At 39.3% G+C, this 20013-nt stretch overlaps 1 protein-coding gene across 1 annotated transcript in view; it reads left to right on the top strand.

Annotated features, from left to right (window-relative positions):
* CSMD3 (CUB and Sushi multiple domains 3) overlaps positions 1–20013 on the top strand; it is a 1635173-nt gene that overhangs the window by 190148 nt on the left and 1425012 nt on the right. The window contains exon 2 of the mRNA XM_073632169.1: positions 17759–17981. Coding sequence (XP_073488270.1) covers positions 17759–17981 — 223 coding nt within the window. The remainder of the gene's footprint in view (positions 1–17758; positions 17982–20013) is intronic.

The raw sequence follows: 20013 nt of genomic DNA, 5'->3' as shown, positions 1-20013 counted from the left end.
AGCAGGAAGGGCATTATGGGCACGACGGGCCTGTGTTTGTCTTTTTGGTGGCAGCGGGACACTATTTGTGCTTGCCACCTCACCAGCTTGAACTGCACTTATGGGACTCGCCACGTCACCAAGTGTTACTGCAGTGCTGGTTTGACTACGACCGGGGTGTACTAGGCCGCTGGCGCTTGCCAGTTCACCAAAACGCTACCAAAAAAACTGTTAGCGATCGCAGGGATCAGGCCTGACTCTGCGAACGCTGCAGTTATGCGTTTAGTGTTTTGTAAGTGACAGTGATCGATCGATACTGCACTTGGGTGGGCTGGGCTGGGCCGGGCGGAGGGGCAAAACGCAGGTTCTAGCAGGTATCTGGGCTGATCCCACTAACACTGCGTTTTTGGGAACCCTAAACTGCTGGGGACGCCAGTATAGATCTGATCGGATCAGATCAGATATTGATCAGTTCAGATACTATACCACTAAGGGAGGTGTACGGTGCGTGCGTGGGTGTTAGCGCTACTGGCACTAACCTGACGCTGCCTGGGGCTGGTGCTTGTCAGTTCACCAAAACGCTACCAAAAAAACTGTTAGCGATCGCAGGGATCAGGCCTGACTCTGCGAACGCTGCAGTTATGCGTTTAGTGTTTTGTAAGTGACAGTGATCGATCGATACTGCACTTGGGTGGGCTGGGCTGGGCCGGGCGGAGGGGCAAAACGCTGGTGCTAGCAGGTATCTGGGCTGATCCCGCTAACACTGCGTTTTTGGGAACCCTAAACTGCTGGGGACGCTAGTATAGATCTGAACGGATCAGATATTGATCCGATCAGATACTATACCACTAAGGGAGGCGTATGCTGCGTGCGTGGGTGTTAGCGGTACTGGTGCTAATCTGACGCTGCCTGGGGCGATGCATATCACCGCCGGGCGATCAGGGGGCTAAACCTTTATTCGGTAATAAACGGCGGGTGCCCTGACACTATAAAAAATAAACGAACTAACCAGCGTCACCCGTAACGGTTATACGGTGATCAGTGGTGAAAGGGTTAACTAGGGGGCAATCAAGGGGTTAAAACATTTATTAGATAGTATATGGGGGTCCCTGTCGCTATAAAACGCTGACAGCGAACCTAAATATTTACGTCCCTAACTAGCGTCACCAGCGACACTAATACAGCGATCAGAAAAATGATCGCTTAGCGACACTGGTGACGGGGGGGTGATCAAGGGGTTAAAACTTTATTAGGGGGGGTTAGGGGGGGTATCCTAGACCTAAAGGGGGCCTAACACTCACTGGTGTTGGTGCACTCACATTACAGTCTTCTCTCCTCGGCCCGGAAAGGAAAATACCGAGCCGAGGAGAGATGACATCATTTCCTCTGCCTCTGTGTACAATACAGAGGCAGGGAAATGATCCCATTGGCTGGGAGCGATCGCGAGGGGGGGGCCACAAATGGATGGCCTCCCCCTCACCACCGATCGCCGGGGGAGATTTGCCGACCGCCGCAGGCACCGGGGGGGGTCCGATCGGACCCCCCACCCGCGGGCAGGCAAGGACGTACCTGTAAGTCCTTTTGCCTGCCAGGGCCATTCTGCCGACGTATATAGTCGTGCGGCAGTCGGCAAGTGGTTAAATCACTGTTTTGTCTCATGAAGCCTTAGTTTATACGCACTTCAAATGGCTTCTTTATCTGCTTTCCCTAGTAGACACCTCGTTAAGGGCCCATTTAGATCTATGAGTGTACATTGAGGTGCATTTTTTGTTGTTGTTGCACTAGACAGGTGTGTTGTCATGCATCAATGTGGGTTTTCTTGGGGCATTGACGTGTTTTGACACAAAGGGGTTGATTTACTAACATCTGGTGCATCTGTGCATAGAAACCAATCAGCTTCTAACTTCAGCTTGTTCAATTAAGCTTTGACAAAAAAAAAAAAACTGAAAGCTGGTTTCTATGCAGAGCTGCACCAGATTTTGCATTCTCCAGTTTTAGGAAACTAACCCCACAGTGATCTGTATTTTCAGTGCCTTTTTTGAATTTAGAATTTGGAGTGGAAAGGGCTAACAGCCACTGACCAAGGCTTGCTTATTACATGTTTCCAGTGGATTAAAATGAACCAAAACACATGCTATATGCATTTGGATGCAACACCGTTGAGGTTTATAAACATTGCAACACACTAAAACACAGAAAAAAATGAACACATTGTACTTTTTAAAACACATTGCGCAGCGTCATTAAGATGGGACCAGACATTATGTTTATTATGAGAATGTTGAACATATGGCTTATAGCACATTGCAATTTGGAGTGCAACAGTGCAAATGAGCCCTTAAGCTCCCATTTATCACCAGTCTGAAGCTAGTGATAGCATCAACCTGTGTGTCAATCTTTGTGAACAGACCTTTAGGCCGGGTTCACACCATTGCAAATTGGATGCGGGTTCCCCGCATCCAATTCGCAATAGTAAGTGATTTTGACCAGCTCTCTATGGAGCCAGTTCACACATCTCCGTTGTGGCTCTGGTGCAAATTTGCACAGGACCCCCGTGCTTCTTTTGGTCTGTTTCAGGTCCAAATTCAGGCAAATATTCAGGCTGAAATGAGACCTGAAGCAGTAAACCAGGATGCACCCCTGCTGGGAGCCATATGCGGCGATGGTGTAAACCCAGCCTTATGCCGCATACACACAAGGGGAATTTCCATCAGAAAAATCTTGGATGGTTTTTCGGGTGGAATTCCGCTCAAGCTTGCCTTGCATACATGGTCACACAAGTTCTCTGAACTTTCGACCGTCAAGAACACAGTGACGTACAACACGACGAGCCGAGAAAATGAAGTTCAATGCTTCTGAGCGTGCGTCAAATTGTTTCCGAGCATGCGTAATTTTTTGCGCATTCCGAATTGCATACAGACGAATGCGGATTTTCGGATAGGAAATTTTTCCGACCGAAAAATAGAGAACCTGCTCACAATCTTTTGCTGGCTGGAATTCTGCCAGCAAAAGTCTGATGGAGCATACACACAGTCGCATTTTCCGACCAAAACCTCTCATTGGAGTTTTGCTGGCGGCATTTCCAATCGTGTGTACGGGGCATTAGAGAAAGAAATTTTTCAAAGTATAATAATAAAAATACAAATATTTGAAAATAATATATTCAAAAGTTACATACATGACTTGAAAACTAGACTGCATGGCTACTATGTTTTATGATTTTCCTCATTTGTGATCAATTTGGGCCCCTATTTAGACATGGGTTTCTCAAATTCGTTTATAAATCTATTGTGAAATAGCACACTTGAGATTTCTTTTCTTTTACAATGTAAGGTGAAAAGTTATTAAATATGTGTTTAAAAAATTACCTGCATTGTTAAAACTGTGTGAAATATGCAGTAATCATGAAATAAAGGTTCCATTGCTTATCCTAAAAATGCCAATAACTCATAGTAATGAAAACATCCACATGCATTATGTTATGACTTGATAATTTTTGTGGTTGAAAGCTCCCCTCAGTTTTTTGTAAATTGAATTTTATCCAGACATAAGAAAAATGATATCTGATCAGACTTCACACAGATCTGAGGCTTAAGCCAGCCATAGATGGATCAATCCTTGGCCAAAGCATGGACCAGCCGAATTCCGATCTATATATGGGCAGGCTGATTGTACCCTGTCTTCTTCCCCTTGTTTTAACAGAAGCTGTTTCTTGCTTTTAGACTGAGCTGTCTACATAACACGCCCTCTCTTGTTTGACAAGTTCATCTATGGATTATTATACTTGGGCTTTTTAACTTTTTTGTAGACTGAAACCTCTTTAATGTTCCCTAGTAATTTGCGCTAATCATCTCCACTTTCATAGGTACAACCAGACTGCTGGATTTCTTTTAAGGCAGTAATTGTTGTGTTCTGTCCATATAGGAAGATTTCCCCTTTGTTTCTGTTCTGGTGGCAACTCAACATTTTGGATTCATGCTCATTTTTAGTCCAGTGACATTGGTGATAATTAGAGCCAAATAGGCAATCGACCTTATATAATAATTTTCACAAATCTGTTTAGAGGCTAGAAAGTAAAAAAATATATGTTCAAGTGATTCCTTTGAGCAGCTAACTAAAATATCTAAAAATATAGGCTTTCAAAGCTTTAGGTATTATAACTGATTAAATGTCTTTTTACCTCGTTACATCATCTATTTTGCAATATATATTTTTTATTTTTATTTTTTTTTTTACATATATAGTTTTGGTTTCCATTAGACTTTTCCCTAAATACAAACTTACTTTCCCCAACCTTCTTCCACTTTCTCCATCCCTCTGTCACATAGGATTCTTTTTTTTCCCTAACTTTACCAGGATTTTTTGTGCTGCAATGCAGCAATTAAGTCCTCCCTGTGGCACAACTGTACATGCATGGGTTTCCCATACATGTATGAAGAAGCAGCAGGTATGGAAGTTCAAAACCTTGCTGTATCTGGGCATGTGCCAAAACCCTTATGCATGCACAGATGGGCTGCAGGACTCTGCTGTGATATGAAGGTTGACCAGAGCCCTTCAGAACATCTGCACATGCACCAGAGTAGCAAAGATTGTGGAGGTGAAGTGGGGCCAAAGATTACGGGGACTTAAGTTCCTCTGTAAGTGCTAATTCTTTAGTGCAGTAGCTCAACATTCACTCTGATGAAGTCATACTAGGGCAAGACAAATTTGGATTTGTTGGAATTGCACTGTGCACTTAAAGTACTATGCTAAACTATATCCATCTCCACTCCAGAGATGTGGCGACAGCTTCTCCCCAGGCTTTTTCTGGGTTCTGATCTTCAGACATTTTGATTGGCCAGGCAGAGATGATGTCACTCCCACGCATGTGCAGGAGTTCATTCATTTCGACAGATCCTGAAAGTGTGCACAGGCAGGTTAGAAATTTTAAATCAGAAAAGATTCAAATTGGATTAAAGTTCCACTTTAAGACAGAGTTACCCATTTAAAAATTAGCTTTTTAGTGAACGAAGTTACATTTTATCTTGGGCTATAGCACTGATTATTAACCAGAACAAAAGAGAGGTCCTTTTTTACCCAGCACAATACATTGGCTCTATTAACTTGTTTGAACTGTGAATTTCAATAGGTAGGACCAATGAGTCAGAGCAACAATGTCACAATGCACTGTATGAAAAATATTCATTCTTTTGTTATTTATTCTTTATTAATTTGTCACATTTTAATTGTTTTCATGTGACTCATTTTTTTACAGGATTTATGAACACAGTTAGTGTAAATTGCAGCTGTTTATAGAAAATCTCAAGCTGTTTGACAAGGAATGAGATACCTTTTTCCCAGATTCTGACTGATGTCACAAGTGTAGAGAGAGCAGTTATCCACCTAGATTGTATTATGTTTACTAACAGTAATAACCTTGGCAGCCTAATATGAGCACTTCAAATAGAGGTAGAAGGAAGGAAGGTAGAAGGAAGCTTACTGTAATTGTGTATTTGTTTTTTCTTTCTGGAAAAATAGGACTAACAATGATGCCGCGTACACATGACCTGACTTTTTGGCATCAAAGGTCCGACGGAGCGAATCCATCGGACAATTCAGTCGTGTGTGGGCTTCATCGGACCTTTTCTGTCTAAAAATCTGATGGACCTTAGAAATAGAACAAGTTTCAAATCTTTCCGACGGACTCGATTCCTATAGAAAAATCTGTTCGTCTGTATGCTAGTCCGATGGACCAAAAATGACGCAAGGGCAGCTATTGGCTACTGGCTATGAACTTCCTTATTCTAGTCTAGATCAGACTTTGGTGTGATCGTGTGTAGGCAAGTCAGTTGCTTCGGAACTCCGTCGGAACTCCATTGAAAAGTCCCTCATTAAAGTGGTTCTCCTTAGTGGTTTCACCTTAATGAATTCTATTCTTCAAGGTGAAAAACCCTGCAGCTACCCCCCCAGCCCTACCTTTTTTATTACCTGAGCCCTATTCGATCCAGCGATGTGCATGAGAGCAGTGTCTCTTGCCACTGTCTCCCTCCTCATTGGGCAGACTGATAACAGCAGGAGCCATTGGCTGCAATTGGCCCCCTGGCTGCAATCAAATGCTGTGACACGGGAGCAAGGGGCGGGTCTGACCCACTCGCTCTGTGTCAATAGGTGCAGGCTGGGTGGCTCAGGTGTAAGGATGCATGGGTGCCCCCAAGGAAAGCAGCTTTCTTTGGGGGCACCCACTGAAGAGGAGGGGTCTGGAGTGCTGGCAGGGGAACCCCAGAAGAAGAGAATTAGGGCTGCTCTGTGCAAAAGCATTGCACAGAGCAGGTAAGTATAGACTTGTTTGTTATTTTAATAAAATAAAAAAACAAAGGTTTAATAACACTTTAAAGAACAATCTAAAATAAAGCTGGACTCAGGCCACAAAACCTTTTTATTGAAATATTTGGAAAAGGAATATATATATATGTATAACCTTCAACCTGCGCACCCTAGATCGACTAAACAATTAATATAAAGTGAAGTGTGACAAAATAAGTGATAAATAGAGCAGCTCATAATAAGGCTCAAACAGCCTGACTTATAAATGGAAAATGACAATAGTAATCTCAACAAAATATAAACATCTCATAAAAACACGTCACTTCCGCCATCTGGAACGCAGATGGAATGCAATCGGCACAAATACATTTTTTACTTACTGCATTATGAGGAGCCTTTCTTTTTTGTCTTGCCACGTGTGATTTACCATACCTCTTGCCTGGTGGATATGCAACTTTATGGGCCAGTTTCCTTCCCTGGAGAACAACTTCTCTGCTTAACATGCTGGTTATGACTACCTGTAATGGGTGTCATGTACGTCTGGTGGTGGTGCATGGACATTGCACATAAATTCAAAATACTCACCATTGTCTATGTTCAATGTATGGTTTTTATGAGATGTTTACATTTTGTTGAAAGCGTTTTTTTTAAATATATCCCTCAATGGTCCCAAAGCACATGAATCCACTCTGTGTACAACAATTACCTTTGAAAACCCGAATATTACCTTGTACATGTAGTAGTGACATCATCAATATTCTGCACATAGCCTGTACAAAGAGCATAGCTGTGGGTGGAACTAAACAGTCCCCACCCACTACAGGCTGTCCACAGAAAACTTCAGGAGGGGGGGCAGATACAAGACCAGTTACTCTGCACAAGGAGAAAGCACAGCAATGATTGGTCTGTACTTAAAGTGAATGTAAACCCTCACATATACCCAGTGAAGTGAACAGCCTCAGATGATACATAGGGATGAAACAAATCTCCCTACATAGGTTTTACATGTATATCTGCTGTCTTCACCTTTATATACTGTTTAGAGAGTGCACATCGTGTTAGAATTTTCTCCTTCTGTTCCACCACTGGGTGTGGATTCTTGGCATACAGCTGATTGGGGGAAAGACACACACCACCTCTCCACATAGGCAGAGGAAGGAAGAAATGTGCAGAGCTGTGCTGTGAATAGACCAGCTGTCTGCTAATCTATTTCTATGCACAATCCCTGACACAAATTTCAGGCTGGTTTTATCTCGGTTGTCGGAGAACTTGTCTGAAGTTATCATGCTGATAACAGAAGAACGGAGCAACAGAATGACATGAGACTTAGAGCTTTGGAGAAAGATAAGTAAACACTAGGCTTGTGCAATTCGTTTCATAACGAATCGAAATTTGGCCAAATTTTGCATCTTTCGGACATTTGGATGCATCCGAATAAAAAAATAACGAATTTCAATGAATACGAAAGAAATTATAGCGGATATAATGAATAATTCAACATGATTCGGTACTTTGTTAAAGGTCTAATGAAACAAAAGGTCAACTCAAAGTAAATCTTACAGTCCAATCAGCTGATTCATTTTGTGCTGGAGGTTGGATTACTGGCAAAGTGCGTTCCTGAGAACTGAGTGAGAAGGGTGTTGTACTGTATTTGAGCAGAGGAGAAGAGATATTGTCATTGTGTGTGTTAAAAGATTCAATAAACAAACGACTTTCCAAACTACGAATCATTATCACAAATATATATACATACATAAATATCGAATTTCAATGAATACAAACGAAATGATAGCGCATATAACGAATGGATTCGACATGATTCGAGATTCAGTATAACAAATATCGACACTCTACGAATAATAACGAATTATCCGAAAACGTATTAACGTAACATAGTGAATATAACAGAACAAAATTATGTATTTTACGAATGACAACGAACTGAAACTAAACTAAATTTTCCATTGTACACAAGTCTATAAAGTACAACCTGCTTTAAAGCTGGATTCGAACGGCAAAATTATTTATTAAAATATATCCCTCAATAGTCACAAAGGATATAAACCCATTTTGTGTACAGCATATGCCTTTGCAAATATAGAGAAGATTTTGTAACAGTAGTAGTGATATCATCAATATCCCGCACATAGCCTGTGTGTAATGTAGGTCCCAGCACTTCCTCCCACTCCATAGGGATGTAGGACCAGTCACCCTATATAAGGATAGAAAGCATCAGTGACTGGTCTGTATTGATGGATTACTGCTGAGATCTACCATAAATACATAAAGCGTACCATGATTCATGTAGTAATATACAAGGAGAATGTATCAATTAGCGGTTTACATCATCACTGATTTCGTATTTATTCTTTAAAAATATCTTTTTTAAGAAGTGACAGATGATTAACTAGGCTGGGAATTTCAATTGTTTTCCATTTACTTTAGCGAACATTCTATTCTAGATACCACAGGATTCCATAATTCATTCATTTTCTTCAATATCCAGCAAGATTACACTTCATAAAGTTATGATTAATAGGATTTGCCATATACTTATCCCAAGATAACTAGATTATTAGCCATTTCAGTGCACAATTACGATATAAAGAATAAGGGGTAAATAATATCAATGGTATGTAATACATTACATGACCTGTCATATTAGCTCTAATTAATTATGTTTCAATAATGTTAGATTGAAATAATTTCCTTCTCTACATGCATCAGACAACTAGGTCAAATTGGTCCCACTGAGCCTTTTTTATACTTGTGCATCAGAATATTGCATTTGTTTTTTGTTTTTTTTTTTAATAGATTTAACAAGTTAATTGTTAAATCCTATGTGAACCCAAAAAGATATGGCAGCTTAAGGCCCCATGTACACGGGACGCTGCTAAACGTACGTTCAGAGGCAGTTGGACGCTTTTTTCAAATGTCCCTGAACTCATTCAATGTTATCCTACGTGACCATATATAAAGTCTCGTTTATTGCCATTTTTAGGCAGTTGCGTTTAACAGCGTTTCTTTGAAAGCAAAAAAATGGGTGCAGACGGCGAAGATTTCCACGTTCCAGACGCCAAATGCGGCTAAACGCGGTACAGGCGTTTAGATGCGTTTTCGTTTATAAGTGTTTTTAAAGGTACCCTATATTTTTGACCTGAACAGACAAAAATATGATGGAACACGATAAAAAAAAAACATTAAAAAATAGTTTAAAATGTTTTAATTAAAAAAAAAATATAAATTAAAACAATATTTTTTAGGCACAATTCAAAAATGTAATATATAATAATTTTTGCAACGAATATTTGCATAAAAAATGCAAAATAAATAAATAAAAAATAAGAAATTACATATACAGCTTTAAACAAATCTAAAAAATGTATTAATCAATTAATATTTAATTATTAAAAATATAAAAAAAATTGCAAATAAAAATTTGATGTGTTGTAAAAAAAGAAATTAATGTATAAATTTGCATAAAATAGACAAAATATTTTTTTTTAAAAGTAATTAAAAAACAAAAATAATACCATATACAGCTGAAAAAATTCCAATAAATATATTAATCAATTAGTATTTAATTATTAAAAATATTTTTAAAATTTTCCAAAAAAATGTTATATATATTATAAAAAATTGAATTAACATTTAAATTTGCATAAAATAGACAAAATATATACATATTTTTTAAAATTAAAGGAAAAATGAAAATAATACATCTGTGCATCTATATAGATATATCTATATATATCTATATAGATCTATATATATATGCACATAGCTGATTGTCACCAACAGACGTTCCTCTGGTGACACACTCTTCCTCATGTTGGTGTCCATGCGTGTCAGACTGGGTTGTACTTTTTCTAGTAGAAGGTCAAATGTGGCAATGGACATGCGTGTGAAATTAAACAATTTGTTGGGGTAGGTACGCAGCTGTACGTACATGTTGGAAAAATATCCTACCGACATTCGCTGCACAATCAATGGATGGGTCCATTAGCGACAAACTCTTACTCTGGACCTCACACGCAATTTTCTACGTCGTTCTAGCTTCATCAAGAGCAACGTCAGCAGTATTTCCTCACATATGCTCATTATGGGATCTATTGCAAAAAAAAGCACAGAAATAGAGGCAAATACAAGTATACAGCTGCTCTTTCTTCTGCTGCTACTCACTCTGGTCAAAATGGCTGAAATAGTTAAATAACAATGTTTTTTGAGGGTCTTATTGAGGTTATCTTAATAAACGCTTCTGGACGCAAACACGGTAAAACGCGGCTAAACGCGGCATGCAAACGCGGTACAATGGGCGTTTCTAAACGCCGGTTTCAAGTTCGTTCAGAGGAGTTTGCCCCAGCGTTCCGTGTACATGGAGCCTAACAGTTCTCAGAATTGGTGGCTGCATTTGTTTTCTTTTTTTCAGGCTTTTTCCAGTCACACTTCCTGTCCTAGGGTGACATCACTCACTCACTGTACTGTATCTATGGCAGAAGCCACTTTTGCCGCCCAGGCTGGACATTTAAAAATGTCTTCCTCTCTTCATCTCCATTATATGGGAGTGGGAAAAAGGAGGATAACCTTGCTTGTGCTTACAGTTCGGCTCACAGGAAGTGATATGCATTAGCAGGCATTGTCTGTACTTGCTAAAAAATGTATTTGCATGAAAAATGAAAATGAATACAGCCACCGAAAAAAAAGGACTGGCGTTGGGGGGGGGGGGGGTGATATGGTTTTGGGATGATTCAAACTCATTAACTTTATCGTGCACTTTATTTCTACTATTACATTGTAATAAATAATGAAATAATTCAAGTCATCATAATACAGAATCAGTGGGAGCCCTGAGCTTGTTTTCCTGCAATTAGATGGTCCCATCTGAGGGTGATGGGACACCTTGACACGCAAAGTGTGTTGCTGTCACTGCAGTAAACCCTGCTTCACAAGGATAGGATGTTGTAAATGGAAGCAGGCTTTTCTATGCTTTAGCAGTAATTTCAGAATATTCTGTCTTGACATAACTCCAGAACATCCGGAGATTTGAAGTTGTCTCAAAGATACTTTTAGGCCACTGTCATTTGCAATCTCAAGCAGTTGATCCTCTTTTTTTCCAAAAACATTTTATAAAACATTCAAAAATTGCAAACAGACATTTTCAATTACAAAATCTCAGCACATAGAGATGCAATGGCAGGGAAAAGAAATGTTGTTGACACAGCAATAGTTCTTGCCAGAAAACAGGAAAAAACTAAGTACAAACTCTCATAAGAGGGGAATAACAAAACAAGAGGCTATCTTTATAAATGACCCATAGCACTGGAGATACCTCCTGAAACAAACATTGAAGTTGCCAACCTATGGGTGTAAAGAACATGGCAGTGATTTCTGCAGGTGTTGGCAAGTAGGCTTTAGGTACTATGGCAGTAATAGGGGACCATCTTGGCCCTTTTTTAACCCTTCTATCTTTGGCTTCCAGTAGAAGGCTGAGGGTATTTAAAGGGTAAGTTTGCCTTTGTACACTCTTTTTTCTAAATTCCAGCTCCCCTATACACCAATATAGCATTCATGTCCTTTTTTCGCAAAAATATCAACACTTTCTATTAAATCTAGAGTCACCTACTTTTCTTGTATTAATCCATGAATCCAGATGTTTCCATTAGTAATGTCTTTCTTAATCACATACTTTAGGTCATGACAGAAAGGAGTTGACCAGCTGACCTCATTAGCACATGCCCTGGATCATCCACCCTCCCATTCCCAGGTGCAAGTTTTTTAGATGAAGTGCAATCAATCAGTGCTCACCCTTCTCACTAAATACACAATACACAATCGGATTGCATAGTGTATGGCCATCTTTATACAAGTGCATAGAAGGGAGTGGACAGAAACACTCAGCTGTCAAGCCCTGTTCACATCTCTGCATAGCGGGAATTCACATTCCCACACGTCTTTTTTTTATGGGGGGGCATTTGAGCATTTTCACTCATCACACATAGGGCAGCCCATCCATGTGAATGGGGTGCTCTACAAACAGCAATAGCCCCAAAGTAGCTTCAGGACTATTTTTTTTTAGAGCCGAGCTTGATGCGTTTTTTTCTGCGATTTTTGGTGCAGCGCATTTCTGAAATGCAAAGAAACGCACAGATGTGAATGGAGCCTCGTTGTTCTTGTGTTATCGCACCAATTTCACTTTCAGGTCTAGTATAGTGAGAGCACACATTTTGGAGCTCGTTTTTCCTGTGACACACATAGGGCAGCCTGTTGGTTACATGTGGTGAATGGGAGATTTTGATGTTTTGTGGATTGTGTGTTTTTACTGTGTGTTTTGCAGCATTTGCCCCTCGTTTTTTCACATGGCAAAATGTGTGCTTGCTTCTGTGTTTGATGTGCCGTTAACAATTATTGGCGTGGGAATGGCCGTTCTGGGGCGCCGTCATTTGACGTCCTCCCAGAACGAGAGCCACTCCTCCGTCATTGGATGGTGAGCAGGAGGCAAGTGATTAAAGGCAGCATTTTAATGTGGTTAAAAATTTTAATCACAACCTGCAAAACATTGTTCAGTTCAGGTGACATTTTTCAGCTAGCCATCATTGCTCTATGGAGGATACAGTGCATAGACTCACATTCAGAAGTGACCCGAGCAGTGAAATCCGAAAGCTGTCCAGTCGTCTGTGCGAAAACTGACACATAGTTACATAGTTACATAGTTACATAGTAGGTGAGGTTGAAAAAAGACACAAGTCCATCAAGTCCAACCTATGTGTGTGATTATGTGTCAGTATTACATTACATATCCCTGTATGTTGCGGTCATTCAGGTGATTATCTAATAGTTAACACAAAATCACCAGTTCAGTTGTCCTGATACATAATCATTCAAAGACTTGAAAGTTCTGCAGCTGTGGTGTTGGTTGGCAACAAAAGTGCACATAACATATACATCTTCCTGAAAAGTATATTACACAAAAACAAGCATTGTTGCCTTGTTGTCAACAGTAGACTCACAACCTTGATGCTCCACATGTAGAGTTTATAGTATGGTTCCTGATGATCTCACAGGAGGCAGAGCTCAGGCAGTAATGGAGGCAGCTGTAAATACTGATCAAGCTTTCCTTGCTGGCCGCTTCTCACCTCCTGTGGTGCGACCCTGCCCACTCACTGTGCGGCCTAACAGGCCATGGACCGGTACAGGTCTGTGGCCCAGGGGTTGGGGACCTCTGCCATAGACCCAAATGTGCAATTAGCCCCTACAGTGTAGGTGTAGCACCATTACAAGGGATATTTTTTTTTTTTATTTCCAAGTCAGGCTGTAAATAAAAGGTGTATGCATTCAAGCCTGGTTAATGAATGAAGTCCACTTTAAAAAGATGTAAACCCTAAATGAATGAACATTTACTTTGCTAAAGCACTGTGAATTATTAGCTTGATTGGCTTGATTAACTTGATTATTAGTCTATGTGCACTCCAGCAATGGCTGCATTGTATTTCTCATGGTGGGTTTCCTGATGGCAAAAAAGTGGACCATACCAGTATAATGAGGCTTAAAACAACCACTTGCAGTCTCCATTGGAAGCCTATTTGATAGAGTAACAATACAGCGGGAACAGAGCTTTGTCACCCTATACAGGAAGTGTCTGGCCAATGATTTTCAAGGAAGGATTGCAATTTTTTAAGAAAAAGGGTAGATTTTAAAATATTGAAAATTATGTCTTCACGTACTTTAACATCTTCAAGATTATATGAGAGTGTAGTGATTGGGTTTACATACTGTATACTTTCATTTAAAATGCAGTATATGTATATAGAAAACTTGTGCTAGTTCTAGAAGTGCAAAAAATAAAGAAGAAAACTGGAAACATTTACATCAAATGGAAGTAGGAACTGCAGCTTGAAAAATAATTACAACAGCTAGAAAGATTTGGGGAACTATTTACTACTGGATTGAAAGAACATTCCATTAGTAAACCATTTTTCTTTCAAATTATTCAGTAAGCTGAAAAGCTTTTTCAAAACATAAATCATTTTTCTGACTTGGCATGCTTTTAGAAAATTATTTGCCTAGGATTTTTTTTTTTTCACTCTGTAAGACTACGATTGAAAAAAGTTGATTTTATTATAGCATATGTAATGCAATAGCAGCTCATGTCAGGAGGTTGGGGGACGTCTTGAAACAACTACTGATCTGTAAAGGTGGAGGATATAGATGTACAACAGGCATCATATAACTGATTAATTAGCTGTAAATCATTCACACCTCTATTGCTCTCACTCGATATTTGTCAAAAGTAGCAACAGATGTCACTGATGTACAATCACGTTTGACCTGTCAAATCTAAGGCAAGCCATACATGGGTCGAATCTTGAAAGAATTTTCTTTTGAAAATCTTATCTAAGAATTCGTATTTCGCACCATTAGTGGGCTGCAGCAACAGCCGATTTCCGTGTGGCCATCGAATTTGAGTAATCAGACATGTTGGAAATTTTTTTAAAAACTAACGATTTTCTAATCAATGATGGGAGAATCGTGCGAGACTTGTAATCGAAAAAAAAATGCGCATTTGCAAGAAAAGAACATTCCCGGAAAGAAAAGAAGATTCCCAACCACAAAAATGATTTTCTGTAACAACAGGAGGTGAAATTGAAGGCTTGGTTGGACGAATTTTGAAATCAATGGTGGCACCATCAGATCACAAAACGCAAAATTTTTCTGATTTTCAAAGAAAATTCTTTCGAAATTCGACCATGTATGGCCAGTCTTAGTCATAAAATACCCCAGATGTGATAAGACAAAAATAGTTATATTTCAATCTCAGACATCTTTACCTTAGAGATTCTAGAACAGACTTGAACACAATGTTCATTGCCCGGAAGACAGTATTGGGTTAATTCTTAGAATTTGAAGGAATTTGTTTATATAGCATTAGGAGCCTGTGGACTGACTTTCCAAAAATGTGGATTTTTTAAAAGTATTAATTCACACAACTCTCTCTGTAATGTTTAGTTTTAAGGGGGACTAGATACAAAAGGTAATAGATTGTACAATCCTATTACAACATTTGTAGCCAGATTTAGTGTTATGGGCGAAACCTCTACTTTCCACCACTACAGTTCTTGGAGGCCCATCTGTATTTTCAAAATATACAGTAAAAAACCTGTGTTAATGAATAAACCATAATGTGGTTTTCATGATTTGGTATTGTTTGCAAATTGAATTTTCACCAGTCACTAAGCTAAGGGAAAATCCCCTTGCAAAGTTAACAGCTTATTTGACTTTAGTAAATCAATCCCTCGGTTGTTACTTGTTAATTGTTTATGCAGCATTAGAACTCTGCAGTCTAAATTTCCAAAAATGTATTTATTTCTTTTTAAAGACTAATTTACGCAACCAAAGGCAATTAGGTTCTTAAGGTTGAAAGGAAATTTTAACTTTGCAAGGGAATTTTCCCTTAGCTTAGTAAATTATGTTAAGCTCTGCTGACATCTCTCATCCAGTCATGTGCAAGTACAACTACTGTTTTTTTTTTTTTTACTTTCTTTGCATGTGATTAACTATTGTTACATTTTCACCACAGCATAATGGAAAATAAACAGACTATTTGTCTTTAGTAAATCAACCCTTTAATTCTTAAAGGAGTGCAGCTTTACGTTTCAGATTAGCTCTATGTACTGTCTTCTCTCACTTTAAGGGCTCATGTACACTGCAGCATAAAAAAAGCTGCTTTTACAGGCATTTGAGCTTTTATTTCAGCTTGTGCATGTTTTTATTGAGCTTCTTCAAGCTCCTTTGAGCATAAGTGTTTTTTTTTCCACAAACCCTCCTAGATAGTATTTTCTTAAAGTATTTTCCTTGAGGTTTTTTTTTTAACTCTTTGGAGCTCTTTTGAGCTCATTGGGGCACTAGCTCCTCTCAAAAACTTGAGTTTTGTGGGTGTTTTTTTCTGCCTAGAAGGAGCATGTGCATGAAAATGCCTGAAAACTGAACGTTTGACACTTTTTGGGGACCCATGTAGTAAAGTGATCAGTGCTAAAAAATATGCATGGTCACTGTACTAATGACACTGGCAACTGTGTGCCTAGGTTGTGTTTACTCACTGTGGGGGAGGTGCTTTGATTAGGGGAAGGTGCTTTGCTAGGGGAAAGCAAAGATCTGTGTTCCTGCTTTGCAGAAACACAGGATAAATGCCTTCCCTTCTGACAGAACAACAATCTGCGAGTCCGCGGTACCAACAGTGGGAGCAGTTTCCCGGCAGCACGCACCCCAGCCCCGGAAGTGTCAGATCACCTACTAGGTACGTGATCTGTCGCAGAGCAGCCGCCTTGCCACAGTAAATCTGCAGTGGGCGGTCATTAAGTGGTTAAGAAAACTGTGAGTATTTTTGAAAACATAAGGTTTAATGGTGTACCTACAGGGGTTTGCAAAGATAACATTCACTAGCAAACCTTTGACTCTGGAGCCCAGAGTTGACATTGGGGTTGATTTAATAAAGTCAAAGAGGTTGTCCACTTTGCCAGGGAATATGCCCCAGAGCTTAGTGAATGTGGTGACATTTCATTTTGCAATGCCCAATCACATGCAAGGAAAATAGAAAAAACAACATTTTTGTTTGCACATGAAAGGATATTGGAAGTAAGCAGAGTTTCATTCATTCAAGCAAGGTATACAGTTTCTTCCCACCCAAACAGCCTGTTGAATAAAAAAACAAGCAAAAAAAAAACTGACAGATCCCTGCATCCACACAGGGGATTTGGATACAGGGATTTCCTCTGCTGCACTATTGTATTTTGACAGCATGGATATTCTCCCTCTATCAGAATACACAGATCAGCACTGCAGCCATTGGCTGCCAGTGTATATAGAATGCTAGTTTTCCAGCAGGACTGTTGGACTAAAGCCAGTCTATCGACCAGTTTCTGTTGAACAGACAACTGTACACAAATTCAGCCGGTTCCTGCTGAACCAGCCAATTTTTGATTCATGTGTACCCAGCTTTAGCTCAAGGCAAATTCACCTGCAAAGATGCAACTTCCCTTGCAAAGTAAACAGCCAACTCCATTGATTTCAGAATGCTTCTTTCTTTTCCTCTTTGTTACACCAATGGAAACCTCACTATGGTATATTTATTAACTTAAAAAGGCTTTCCTGGTTAGAGGCTTGCTAACTGCTACCACAAGGTTAGGAGCACAGTGTCAAAAATGATACCTTAGTTTAATAATGTGGAGTGTGTCGGTGTGATAGTCAGGTGTCAATGTTCACAAACATTTGGCTATATAATGTAAAAGGATAATTAATTTAAGTAGGCCCTTGAAAACGATATGGTTGTTAGCACTAAGTGGGTGTGCCATACATTGAAAACGGTCATCCTGCTTAGATGGTGATGTTTTACATTCTTATAATTATTTTCATGCCATTCATATAAAAGGTCTTTAAATGTTGCTGTCAAATTAATTGTTTTTATTTTATTTTCTCATTTTAGGATTTATATATACTTGTGGTGGAACGTTAAAAGGATTGAATGGAACTATAGAGAGCCCAGGCTTCCCATATGGCTATCCAAATGGTGCAAATTGCACATGGGTAATAGTAGGAGAAGAACAAAATAGGATCCAGATTGCCTTTCAGTCATTTGCTCTTGAAGAAGAATATGATTATCTATCATTATATGATGGGCACCCTCACCCTACGAACTTTAGGACAAGGCAAGTTTATCTATTTCATTTTTCAGTTAATTAAAGTGTTTTATGCCTGTGATTTCAGACCTTTGCTCCTGTCAGAGGAGATGGCTTTCTATAAGACAGGATCAGGATATGTGTCATGGACTCCCACACTGAGAAGAAGCAGCAATCATCATAACAATTATACATCTTCATACTGTGATTTGTCTAGTTAAAAAAGAAACTGGCATGAAAAATACCAAGTGATCTTGCTGAGGCAAACCTAAATTCATTATAGGATGTGAATATAAGCCTATTTTTTTTGTTTTCCTTCATTTAGGTATTATTCACATCTGTATTCATTTACAGTATCTTTTTTTGTTCCTCATTTATTTCTTTTTTTTTTCATTGTGTGTATGAACAGAGAAGAGCTGCAAAAGAAGTCTGCACTATTCAAATTTCCAAAACAATAATCTCCTGTGCTGCAGTGTTTTGCTATACACGGGTGGTGTGATCCATTCTTTGGTTTAAGGCAAAGTCTATAATCTTGCAGCCCTCCTCAGAACAATGGGTATTCGTACAACTAAAAAGAAAAAAGAAAAAAAGGAGGGCGCACTGACCTAGTGCATTACCGATATAAAAGTTTTATTAAGAATATAAAAGCAATGGTACTACTCACAAACGAGCGTAAATAAAGGCTTTTCTTATCAGTCGAACTGCACCCCTTGGCACCTGCAGACAGGACCTGATGACGGGAGGTATCAGATGGTACCCCAGACAGCTGAATCCATGTGTCCACTGTGGTCACCTGGGGCATGGACATATGGATGCATATATTGGGGCACACAGGAGAGAGGAGCCACAGACTGCCTAGGCTCTGAAGAAAAAGGTACGCCCCTGAAACGCATCAGCCCTTCAGCTGTCTGGGGTACCATCTGATACCTCCCATCATCAGGTCCTGTCTGCAGGTGCCAAGGGATGCAATTCGACTGATAAGAAGCCTTTGTTTATGCTTTTATATCGGTAATGCACTAGGTCGGTGCACCCTCGTTATTTTCTTTTGAATTTAATTTCATTTCAATTTCATTTAATAGTTTATTAAATATATAATATCACAATCCAACCCATATAGTCAATTTAAAGTGGTTGTAAACCTCAGACATAAAATATGAGAAAAGTATATCCCTCTATAGTGTGTGCTTTACATCCAGAGCACTAAGTGCCATTTCTGTATGCTGCCTTGTTCCTCTGCTGTAAGCATGAGTCACTTCTTACAAATTTTCCTGACAACAAGAGAAAAAGGGTGACAGGGGAAGGAGCTCCAGCTGAATGACAGCCTTAGCTCTGTTCCTGTGTGTTGTGTGCCCCTTCCCTCCAATCAGCTCTTAGAGCCTTCCTCACTGATGTAACTTCAGCTCCCCACCCCCTGCTTTTCAGTGCTAAGAGATCCTATGTAAATTCTGCACCTTGAATGGCTGTAGGTGAGGGACAGTTGTAAATAAACAAGTACCACTTATGTAGGAGCATTTGTTTTATCTCTGTGTATCACCTGAGGCCAGTCACTTCACTCGGTATAAGTAAGGGTTTACAACGACTTTGAACAAGAACAGTCCTTTGAAACTGTACAAGCAACATCAATATATAAATTAGAAGCAAAATGTTGCAAAAGGATAATGAAAGCATATCCACCATAGGATCAATACAATCCCCTGGCTGGATTTGATAGTACATTTAGAAAATTAAAGTAAGCAAAAATTGTATTAGTATAGTATATTATCCTCATATAGTCAATATACTAAACATAGGGATAGTATTGCTCCTATCTATATAAAGTCAGATATTCAAAAAATAACAATTGGCAATAATAAATAAAATATAGACATACATTCAATTCAAGAAGGATGGCAAAGAAGAGGAGTGAACCCCGTGTTTTTTGCAGCTGCACTGTTTGTCCCTCAGGAGCTGTTGCTCTTGACTGTCTTTACCTTCATTTCCTTTCTGTTTGCTACTAGAGTAAGACACTTTTTATAACAACTTTGAAATTGGGAGTAAAAATTTCTATCCTTTTAAATTATTA

This window comes from Aquarana catesbeiana, linkage group LG05 (genome assembly GCF_042186555.1).
Source record: "Aquarana catesbeiana isolate 2022-GZ linkage group LG05, ASM4218655v1, whole genome shotgun sequence".
Taxonomy (NCBI): Eukaryota; Metazoa; Chordata; class Amphibia; order Anura; family Ranidae; genus Aquarana; species Aquarana catesbeiana.
The sequence above is the reverse complement of the archived record's forward strand: the minus strand, read 5'-3'. Positions and strand labels throughout refer to the sequence as shown.